This window comes from Patella vulgata, chromosome 9 (genome assembly GCF_932274485.2).
Source record: "Patella vulgata chromosome 9, xgPatVulg1.2, whole genome shotgun sequence".
Lineage (NCBI taxonomy): Eukaryota > Metazoa > Mollusca > Gastropoda > Patellidae > Patella > Patella vulgata.
The window spans coordinates 5,113,001-5,124,723 of NC_065887.2; the positions used below are offsets into that span (position 1 = coordinate 5,113,001).

The window sequence follows — 11,723 nt, forward strand, 5'->3', positions numbered from 1 at the left end:
CACTTTACTTCATTCTGACATATATATATATATATCCAAAAAACAATAGTATGAATAGAACAACTATATCATATATCATTGAGAGAGAGAGAGAAATGATGTTTAACGTCCACTCGACACAAACTAGGTCATTTCGAGACTAACATATGGTTTAATTTTATTTCAATAATCCGCTTGCGCGTAGGGGTCTTTAGCAGTGGGAGGAAACCGGAGGACCCGGAGAAAACCCACGAGGTTGGACAGGCGACCCTACTCCTTGTCACGTCCAACCGGGGATTCGAAACCACGCCAGTTGACTCAATGACAGGTCTTATGATACAGCACGCACGTGATAATCATTCGGCCATCCACCCACCCCCCCCCCCCCCCATATATCATTATTAATTGCTTAATCACTGTTTTCCTCCACAGGGGCATCATCAGGACATAACATTACAATATTAACATTAACGATGAGGTAATATTGTTATGTTATATCCTGATGATGCCCCTGTGGCGGAAAATATTAGACAGTGATTAATAGTTGTTCAATTTATTGTATTGTTTTTTTGGATATTTAATACTGAGAGATACAATATTTAACTACAATAGTCAACTAACAACTTTCAGTTGATTCGGTCATCTCGTCATTTATCTGGGTATGGCTCGAACATCATATTTAGCAGGAGCGTTCGTTACTCCAAAAACACCCTTTAATGTTGGTAAGTGATTAGGATCTACTGGTTTAAATTCGAACCTCTGTATCAAAGTTGTCATAAATAAAAATAATTCCATTTTAGCCAAAGATTCTGCAAGACACGTTCTTCTTCCTGCAAATAGAAACAATGGATATTTTATATTAAACATACATTATGCAAAAGCTAAATCGACCAATTAACTTATCCAAACCATAATAAACTCACAATGTCAACTTATGTGTCGGATTTCACTGGTAATTCAATCTGTTGCTCAACGCTCATTGATGATTAAATCCAAAATTGGATAACCGAGACTATGTTGTTTTTTTTATCGTACCGACTTAAAATTACAAATATTTTTTAAACGGTGGGGTGAGGGCGACGAGAATTGGGAGAGAACTCACGTGTGTAGGGATCTTTAACAGTGGGGGTGGGACGGCGATAATCCGGAGAAAACCCACGTATCAAAATCACGGCACTTGAATCAATGATCTTATTAACGCATGGCATCGTTTGTGTACTCAATACAGTAATATTTATGTTTTTACCCATAGAAAAGGGGATAAATTCTTCCCTTTTTACTAGTTGTCCATTTTCATCCAGAAATCTGTCGGGTCGAAAAACATCAGGATCTCCCCAGATTTTGTCGTCTGAAAGAACTGAATCAAGATTGGGAATGATTACAGTCCCTTTTGGCATATGATAACCGTGGAATATGATATCCTCGTCAACAGAGTGCGGCAGCCCAAATACAGCAATATTTGCAATTCTCAAAACTTCCTGCAGAAGAGCTTGGGTATATGGCATAGATGGTCTGTCTTTGATAGATGGTAGACGACCTGAACCAACAATATCTTGAATCTCTTTGTAACATCTTGTTTGTTTGTCTGGATGATGCAGGAAGTAGAGAATCGTCCATAAAATAGTTGTTGATGTTGTCTCTGTACCACCCGCAAAAAGATCTCCGATAGCTTTAATTAAGTTATCCTCTGAAAATGACAAAAATATAAATTTAATTGGATGTACAGGGATGATTACGCCTTGAATATAATGCAGGAATCGGAATATACTCTGATGAACTTCCCAACGCATACAAGTAGGAGCGTGGTGACAGTGAGTATGCATACTCATTCGCCGCATAATTCTTTGCACCATTTTTAATTCAGTCGCCATTACGTACTATTATATTTCGTTTTCAGAATGTCAAGAGCGGTCTGGGGTCGGGCCAGGGTCTATTCTAACATGTGCCTCGAGATACAAAATCCGTGCTTTGAACATCTGGAATACGTGCTTTAAAAATGTCATATTTAAACTTGTGGATCTGTATTTGTCCCTGTGAAACCGAGAAGATTCTATGAGAAAAAAAAGCACGAATTAAGAAGGTTCAATGACGAGGGACATGCGATCCTACACATACAGGTATGACATCCTGCAGGGTCACGAATTCCTAAGACATGTTGCTAACAGTCCCACATGCCTCTGCGGTCATGCTGCGATCTGCGATGGGGGGATCACGGTGGTTAAGTTGGTAAGACGCTGACTCGCTAGCATGGAGGTCGGGTCTTCGGTCCCTGCATTGGCGTGGTTCCCCCTTGTCAGTGATGCAGGACGGAGGGCCTGACAAGCACAGCTGTCTAGTCGTTCGGATGGGATGAAAAACCGAGGTCCCGTGTACATATTGGCGTGCACGTAAAAGATCTCATGACATATGGAATTCGATACGCCGTAGTGCCGCTGTCCGGGCAAACTTTCACTCATAGCACTCTGTATTGCGTATGCTTGTCTTCATTAGCCCAGTTCGGAGCAGAACAGCAGGACGTTAAACCCCCAAATAATTTGACCGCAAGTACTCTTTTGCCCGGGTTATTGCACGTAAGTAATTATGCCGTTAGATACAAGGATGTCTGATTTTAAAATAGAAGTGAGTCTTCCAGAACGCAGGCTTTCATAAGAAAACCCTATTATGCTCTATACTGATCATTGGGTTGCGAGACCCCTCAGTTGCAAGCAAAGGCGTACAGGCTCGATGAATTTAACGTGAGCGGAACCTGAATTGCCCCCACAGATGGTGGTGCCGGACATCTGCTAGAGCTTACCCCCTCCCCCTCCCCTTAAAAATAATTTGAAAATTTGAATGTCACAGAAACGTTTCTATTTCTATGTAACACCTCACTCGTTTGCGCAAATCAAATTAATTGTCAGGCCGTTTATGCCCCAGCGTTTAAAAATAAAATAGATATTTGGGAAATAACGTCCTTGTTAAATAAGTATACCAATATATAATATAAAGAAGACGATGAGTGAATGTAAATACGTATGTATAACATCAACGATAAATAAATTCATTTATTTATACATTTGGAGATTGACATAATTTTTTAATAGCCCGAAGCCTTTTATGAAGGGTGTTTCGCGTTTCGCCGATGTCCTTTTACCAATATAAATCTATAGCTGTATGCATAAAATGATCCCATGATACATAGGCGTACGAGTTTCATGAATGTTTGAAAATAATTTATCTGCAGCAAACACGTTTTCCTGCTAGACCATTCCGTGAATACAGATATTTCAATGTGGTCCAATATAGCCTACCATACTTAGGTGTTCTTCCTAAATCCAAAATCCCAAACAAACTAATCAATCGTCGCGGGATATGGGGGTCTCGAATTCCCCGAGAGAATTGTGGAAATTTAACCGCCGCAAATGCGTTTTTCTACTGTTCTAACCCGTGAATTGAGCAACTTCAAAGTTTCCAATCGGTTTTCAACTGAATTCCAACCATCCAATCCAACTGTTGCAGCTGCATTCACAAAACATAATCAATGTCGCACAGACCAGACCAATGTCGCACAGAGTGACTCCAGACCATTTATTGTCAAGTCAGTACAAATTCGTGGTATTCAATTAAAAGAAATGTAAACTTAGTCTGTTATTAGATTTCGGGCACTTTATTTTGCCAACTAGGTGAAATATTAACTTTACCCGTCTGCCCGAAAAATACGATTGCTTGAAAGTTAACTTTAACATATTTGATAAGTTTCATAAGAATGGGACAACAATTGAAGCCCCTCTGGACGCCCTAAAAATGCATACATATTTCACATCTTGCGAAAAAAAGCAGGAGCTATAGCTCTAGAATGTGAGGTCTATTGCGTACCAAAGTCGAACTCATCCAAGAACTTTTGATCCTTAACACGTACTTTGAGTTTCATATCATGAATTGAGCAAACATTGTAGTCTCGGGAAGGTCAACAAACTTCATTCATATTTCATATTTTGCTTAAAAGACAAGAGGCCAATGCGCACCAAAATTGAACTCATTCAAGAGCTAGAAATACTCGTTTAAGTTCAATCGGATAAAACTTCTGACCTCTAGATGGTCAACAACCTTGGTATTACATGCTTTTACACTATTTGCGTAAAGGAGGGTCATGGCATTTGACTGAAAGTTTCGGTCCGATTTTCAGAAAATTCATAATGATGATGTAACAGTGATAATTTTAACGGTTTTGGAAATAAGATAAAAATGGTGACCTCTGGAGGGTCCACAAAATAAAAACGTAATATTGGTCCAATACGTGCCAATATCGAAAGATACCCGGGCCTATAAGATATATCAAAATTGGATGAAAATGCGAACCTCTGGCCCACAACCTGGGTATTACATGCTCTTAAAGGTAGCGGCCATTTTTTCGGGCAGTTTCGGTCCGATTTTCACGAAATTTGAACTCAGTCGTAATTATGGTGCAACGGTGATATATGTGAACGGTTTTGACAATGAAATAAAAACTGTGAGGTCTAGAGAGTCCACAAACTACAAATGTCGAGATCATCCGGTTATAAACGTGCATTGTCAGTTTCATCAAAATCGTATAAAGATTGTGACCTCTAGAGTGTCCACAACCTTAGAATTATTATGCATATATTTCAACGTCACAGTAAACCAACCACCATCGAGTGTGCTTGCATGGTAAGGGATTTAGAAATATTGCTGAGTAATTTCATTAGCCAGAAAGCGTCTCTAGATCCCCAGGAGCTCCCGGGGCCTTGGCCTAAAGTCCTAGGATGGTACCCCCCCCCCCCCCGCCCTCCAATCAAGAATTGCTTCCACCCGCCCTGATTTTATTATATTTATATAATATACACTTGTTTGCCATTTTAACTATGTGTATACACCCATTTGTATTAATATTATATATTTGTTCCCCAATCCCATTAAGGCAAACTGAAACGAAATATTGTTTATAATCAAAAAAAACACCACTCGACTCCATGGCAGACTTCACGATCTAACAGGCACTGGTTAGACACCACCCAACCCTCTAACAAAGATATCCAACCTCGTGAGTTTTCTCCGGGTCCTCCGGTTTCCTCCCACTCCTAAAGACCCCTATGCGCAAGCGAATTATTGAAATAAAATTGAACCATATGTTAGTCCCGAAATGACCTGGTTTGTGTCGAGTGGACGTTTACCCCCCCCCCCCCCTCTAGATAATACAGCACACTTACTATTTATATTGGATTCTTCATCAGCTTTTTCAACTCGTTTCATTTCTTTAATATAACTACTGATATAATCGTTGGTGTTGTTCTCATCATAATTCTTCACATGATCATTGATAGATGATTCAATCAATTTTTTCTCAACGGTCGCAACATTACGAATAGTTCTCTTAAACTTGAACAAATCACCAGGTAGGAATCGAAGAAATGGTAGGGAATTCAACATAGACGTGGAACCAACCGCTGCGAAATTCTGTTCCAGCGTCTCCAGAAATTCTTTAAATATTGGATCCTCATACTCAAATCTTTGTCCAAAAACTAAAGATGAAATCACGTTGGATACGGAGGCTTGGGTTAAGCGACACATGTTAAATTGTTTACCCTTTTGGTTTCCAATAATTTCAACATAATATCCGATTTCTTCATTTATTTTGTCTTCAAGTATCGATTTTCCAAAACCAAATTCTCTTAAAGTTTCTATAGCAAATTTTCGTTGATCTTTCCATAGTTGACCCGAGGCATGGCCAATCCCTGAAAATAAAATTTTATAATGTTGTGATATTCGGTTTGAGGACATTGTGAGGAGTGTGCATGGAATCCAAATATATGTCCATTTCAGTAGACCTTACCCGAATGTCCATTCCAGTAGACCCTACCTGCCATAACATAATGTCCATTTCAGTACCTCTAATGAAATGAAATGGGGTTTAACGTTCTAGTTAACTTCCCAACCCGGGCTGAGATGGTTCATTTCCATTCATGCTGTCGATTATCAAAAGAATCTCAGAAGTATTCTTATCTGGAGAGCATGCGCAATAAATACTATCGGTGTAGACTGGAATAACCAGACGCTAGAGATGGCCATTCGATTGAGACATCTGGCGTATTTCGCCGACCATAATTGATTTGAAATCATAGTAAAAATAGAACGATTGAATGTAAATCAGATTATATACAGTCATATTACATTATTATATGCATTACTATCCATTTGGGTCAATTTCTAGGTCCCGAATATTAGCGATTTACATCCTTTAAAGATACATTATGGGAGATTCGATAACGAGTTGGCAGTTCTCACTATAATAGTTAAAAACTAGATAACGTAAAGGCAATTTTCTGAAAAGTTCATTCAAATTGATCCACTATGAACCGAGAACTAAGCGAATGAAATTTCTGCCTAGCCTCGGTCATCATTACTAAAGTCGATCAGTACGATAAACAGCATAGTCTCGATTATCCATTTAATCGTTTAATCGAGAAGGAAAGTTATGCAGTAAATCGGCTCACAGTCCACTTAAGATCGCAGGCTAGCGCTGCCATCTAGAGTTGATTATGGTCTGGATAAGTTAATTAATGTCTAATTAATAATTTAGATAACATTTCAGGCCTAAAGAAAGACCTGCCATAGACAGATTTAGCTCTTGCATAATGTATGTTTAAGTAATCCTAAATTATCATCTAAATTGTACATATGTTTTATAATGTATATTTGTGTTTACATTATGACTGCCAGTTGTAAATCTGTTAAAGATCCATTTTAAGGAAGCGATTTTATATAAGCTGATAAAACTTGCTATCTTATCCTGTATTTATTACATAAATTTTGTAAATTTAGATGAATAACATATTGTTTAAATCTCCGAGAACAAATCACGAATTATGGAAATGAAATGAAATGAGGTTTAACGTCCTACTGTTCTGCTCCGTACGGGGCTAATGAAGACGTGCATACGCCATACAGTGCGCTGTGAGGGAAATTTTTCCCGGACAGCGGCACTACGGCCTACTCTTATATCGAATTCCAACTGTCAAGTGCACGCCAATTTGTACACGGGACCTTAGTTTTTCGTCCCATCCGAGCGACTTGTCAGGCCGTCCGTCCTGCATCACTGACAAGGGGGAACCACGCCGGAAATTCTGGATGAACTTTCTCGGGCAATGCAGGGATCGAACACCCGACCTCCAGGCTAGCGAGCCAGCGTCTTACCCCCTTAGTCACCGTGGCCCCCCCTCCCCACCCCCACGAATTGTGGACGTGAATCCTTAATTACCTTTTTTCTTGTTGATAAAATCGTTCATAAACAAATATGGTCTGTTACTAAACACGTCGGCCCTTTTCACCAAAGCATCTCTAATCAAATCATAACCATTGATGAATATGTATAGTGTCGGTCCAAAATAAACGCTAAATATGTCTCCATGTTTCTTCCTGAGTTGTCTTATAGCTATTCTCACATCACCGTCTCCTCCTTCCAGGGACAACAGATCTCCTAGTACTGGTAACGTAAATTTTGGACCCGGGGGGATCCCTCGGGGTTTTCGCATCAGCCACCATATTCCAACACAAACGCCAAATACTAAACAAGTTGTTACACTGAGATTATCCTTACAAAACTCATTAATATCGTCTAGGGTAATGTTTTGAAACACGTCATGCAGTTTTGTTAGAATTCCGGCCATGTTATTGAACACTAACGAACGATGACTTTATAACAACACAACTGAGCGGTCGGTACCTAGTTTTAACTAAAGCGCGATATTCTAGTTTCAGTTAAACCCACACTAACACCGTACTTTAGTTAGAAGTACCGTAATAATATATCACAAATTGTATATTTCGTTACCATAATGATTTAACCAGGAGGGGTCTTGTAACATTAATGGGTAATGGACTCGTCCAACAACATATCTCCACTATAAAAGTGTTTTAACACACCGTTAACCTCCAGAAACGAACGAACGACTATTCCAGTCTTATTATTGTTCTTGATTGTAGGTCATGTTTATGGATCGAAGATCACGACATAATTGTTACTTTGTCCAGTAAGGCATACATTAATACGCGGACTTCAGTGCATGTATCCTCTTGCTTGTATATCGTAAATTGGCTATTTACAGATGTAAAAATAACAGCAGTGTTAAATAGTGTTGTTTGGTTTAAATTTTGTTCTATTTCCATTAATTTAATGTCGCATTTTCTTTTTTTATATGAACGAGTTAGAATTGTGTCGGTAATGAAGCTCCATACAGTTACTGTGTAAACAAGCTCAGTCAAGTGTGAAATGAGGTGGTAAACAATAGAAACATAGAAACTAGTTGTGTGTTTCGCATCAATAATCAACAAAAGATCATACGGTTCAATTCTGATGAAAAAAAGACAAAATAGACCAAAAAACATGATATATAGGCTACTGACCTTTTTTTATTATTTGTTTTTTTAAGGGGGGGGGGGGGGTACCTTTACTGCGTACTTATAATCTCAAAATCGGTCACTTGTCTGCGATATCACCTCGGTGGAAGCGGACGTAAAATACAACTAACACTAACTAACTAAGTTCGGGCAGAGTTAGCTTGCGAGGGTGTATTTGAGAATAGGGTTATGAGGATGAGGAAGTGTTAGGGGTGGGGACAGACCATCCTATTCCTAACTGCCATGTGTGATTGACGAAATTAATTGCACCGGTATTACTCATGATCTAAAACCAGTCGACCCACCCGCCTCAATACCTTGCAAAACAAGTGCCATGTAACATTTTCCAACATTCCACCAGGGATTATACTTTACTGTCTATAGATACATCATAACCTGCATTGTACACGATACTAATCACCACACTTTTACTGTCTTAAGATACATCTTGTCATTTGTGCAAGCGTCGTATGACATTTTCAGTAAGACATCATATTCTGCATTGTATACGACACTCATCACCACGTCTTTACTGTCTTAAGATGCATCTTGTCGTGCGATTATAAGGAAACATTACATAGTAGGTTCTTATTATCAAGATTCGTGCTACGATTGAAATCGTGGAGTAATCGTGGCGACCCTGTCAGGTCTTATCATATATTGAGGTCAGTCGTAGCAATCGTCTTGATCGTATCGAAACGTATTCGAACGGCTCTGCACGTAGCAAGGGACAATCCCATCGTAACGGTAGTGGCAAGCCAGACTGAAGTGTTATTGTTTATAGAGTGGTGTCAAGATGTTTGATGATGTCGGGGACAACTCATCAATTACCGGTCCCAAAGATTCAAGTAAAGGGACCAAGACTTAAGAAATGTGAGAAAGGGAGACATTTAAAATATATAAAACAGGTGATAATAAACTTTTCTGTAGAGCAGCTTTTTTTCCGTTTTAATTTTATTGTTTAATTTGATGCCTGCTGAAATGAATGCCTATGTTTCCATATTCATTCTGGATTTCCAGGGATGATTCTTAACGGTAGCACTCCCAGCACCTAATTTGGACTCGGACATGGTCAGTATTACCTGTTTCATTTATTCAGACATTGTACGGGTAACCATGGCAACTGACTATATATCAGTCTCAATATTAGAGCGTATGGTGTTGATGGGACTTTAATCCCCATTCCCCATTACATTCTGACGTATGGTGTTGACGGAACTTTAATCCCCATTACATTCTGACGTATATAACAAAGTACTCTATAACTTTTACCAAATTGAACTTGTTGACCTCCAGCTGTTTTGATAATAATATATGATATTGACCTTTTAATTCTGTATGCACTGTTCTCAAGTCACGATTGTCTGTGTTGTAATTAAACATGTAATTAATTCAATATGTAATTTACGGGCTGCACATGATCTTTGTGCAACACTCGACAGGACTTCAAAGGAAATGTACTAGTGGTCAGTGCATCATACTATGACATGATAATGACTTCAAAGGGAATACGCAGTGCAGTCGCTGCCTTGGCAGAGGGACAGAATGGTGGATTTAATATAGTTATATGTGTTCCAGTTGTAGTCTTGTTCCTATAGAGTTTAAGTTCCCGTATTGTTGTTGTATGTATGTAACTGTAGCTCTTTTATATACCTGATGTAAATAAATCCTATATTTACTAAACTGATTTCTGTTATCACTAAGATAGTGTTACAAGTATGGTGTGCTGACGGGACATTACCCCCCCCCCATTATATTCTGATGTATGGTGTTGATAATAATAATAATAATAATAATAATTTATTTATAATGCGCCTATTATCAATATAAAATACTGCTCAATGGTGCAGTTAACATTTTGTGGACATCACAAATAGAAAAATAAAATAAAATTAAATGGATGATAAAAGAAATTAAAATGGCATACGATAACAATCAAAATATGGTAGTAACGAGTATAATAAAATATGACATGTAATAAACAAATTAAAATAGCTAAAAGTAGTAAAGAATAAAATAAAACAGCGCCTAGAACAGTATACAATGAACTCGGATACCTGCATTAAAAGCCATAGTAGTCAACAAAAAGGTGTGTTTTTAAATTGCGTTTAAAACTTTCAATGCTATCATTGATGGGGCTTTAATTCACATTACATTCTGACGTATAGTGTTGACGGGACTTTAATCCCCATTACCTTCTGACGGACCTGGATATACACCCGATTGCCCAGATATAAAATGTCAATGTAAATTTTTAGCGGTGATATTTTAAAGCAATCAACACGTTCACCGGGAGGACAATCTGGTTAAAACACAGATCCTATTTCGTTTCGTTTTTTTATAGTTCAAAATTTCGTGTTACTTATCTTTACTACACCAAGACCTGGAAGAGTTGGTATATAAGCCGCGTGCTGGATAATGTGATCGATTAGCCAATGAAATGGTCTGGCGTGCCGTTCACGGAACTGTGGGTAACCGACAAGCCGCTGATTGATTAATCAACTGTCAGACGCCATAGGGTCAAAAGCCGCTCGTATGACCTCTGACATGACCTTCCACTACAACCGGTCAGATCATTATGTAGTGTAGGCTATCGAAAGTACAAAAAAAACGAACCGAAATATAGATCTATATTTTAATCAGAGAGAGAGAGAGAAATGGGGTTTAACGTCCACTCGACACAAACTAGGTTATTTCGGGACCAACATATGGTTTAATTTTATTTACATAATTCGCTTGTGCGTAGGGGTCTTTAGCAGTGGGAGGAAACCGAAGGACCCGGAGAAAACCCACGAAGTTGGACAGGCGACCCTACTCCTTGCCACGTACAACCGGGGATTCGAAACCACGCCAGTCGACTCAATGACAGACTTTATGATACAGCGCGCGCACGCTAACCATTCAGCAATCCAACCCCCCTATTTTAATCAGGCTGACGGGATGACTTTACAGTGGGTAAGAATAAGATACCTTGAAAGAATATGGAGAATAAAAGGAGAGATATTTTCATAAAGATATAAAACTAAAAAACAATAGAATGAATTGAACAACTATATCATTATTAATTGTTTAACCAATGTCTAATATTTTTTGCCACAGGGGCATAATCAGGACATAACATAACAATAACAATAACGTAATATTGTTATGTATGATGCCCTTGTGGCCGAAAATATTAGACAGTGATTAAACAATTAATAATGATACAGTTGTTCAATTCATACTATTATTTGGGGTTTTTTTGTTGTTTTTTTTTTTTGGGGGGGGGGGGTATATGTAATACTGAGAGAAACAATATTTAACTACAATAGTCAACTAACAACTTTCAGTTGATTCTATAATATCGTCAT

The 11,723-nt window shown here is 38.5% G+C and overlaps 1 protein-coding gene across 1 annotated transcript; it reads right to left on the minus strand.

The window, feature by feature from the left end:
* Positions 1-477: 477 nt before the first annotated feature.
* LOC126832216 (cytochrome P450 2J4) lies at positions 478-7,849 on the minus strand. Its single transcript, XM_050562933.2, has 4 exons — positions 7,235-7,849; positions 5,187-5,711; positions 1,226-1,666; positions 478-809 (listed from the first exon to the last, which is right to left on the minus strand). Exons 1-4 carry the CDS (start codon positions 7,641-7,643, stop codon positions 631-633), a joined length of 1,554 nt encoding a protein of 517 aa, XP_050418890.1. The 5' UTR covers positions 7,644-7,849; the 3' UTR covers positions 478-630.
* Positions 7,850-11,723: the final 3,874 nt, after the last annotated feature.

Bases quoted from the DNA above. Each gene is read 5' to 3' on its own strand.
- LOC126832216 (XM_050562933.2), bottom strand. From the start codon at position 7,643: ATGGCCGGAATTCTAACAAAACTGCATGACGTGTTTCAAAACATTACC. The intron at 5,712-7,234 runs GTAATTAAGGAT...TTTTATTTTCAG, and splicing joins TTTTATCAACAAGAAAAAAG to GGATTGGCCATGCCTCGGGT. The intron at 810-1,225 runs GTAAAAACATAA...TTCTATTTGCAG, and splicing joins ATTTATCCCCTTTTCTATGG to GAAGAAGAACGTGTCTTGCA.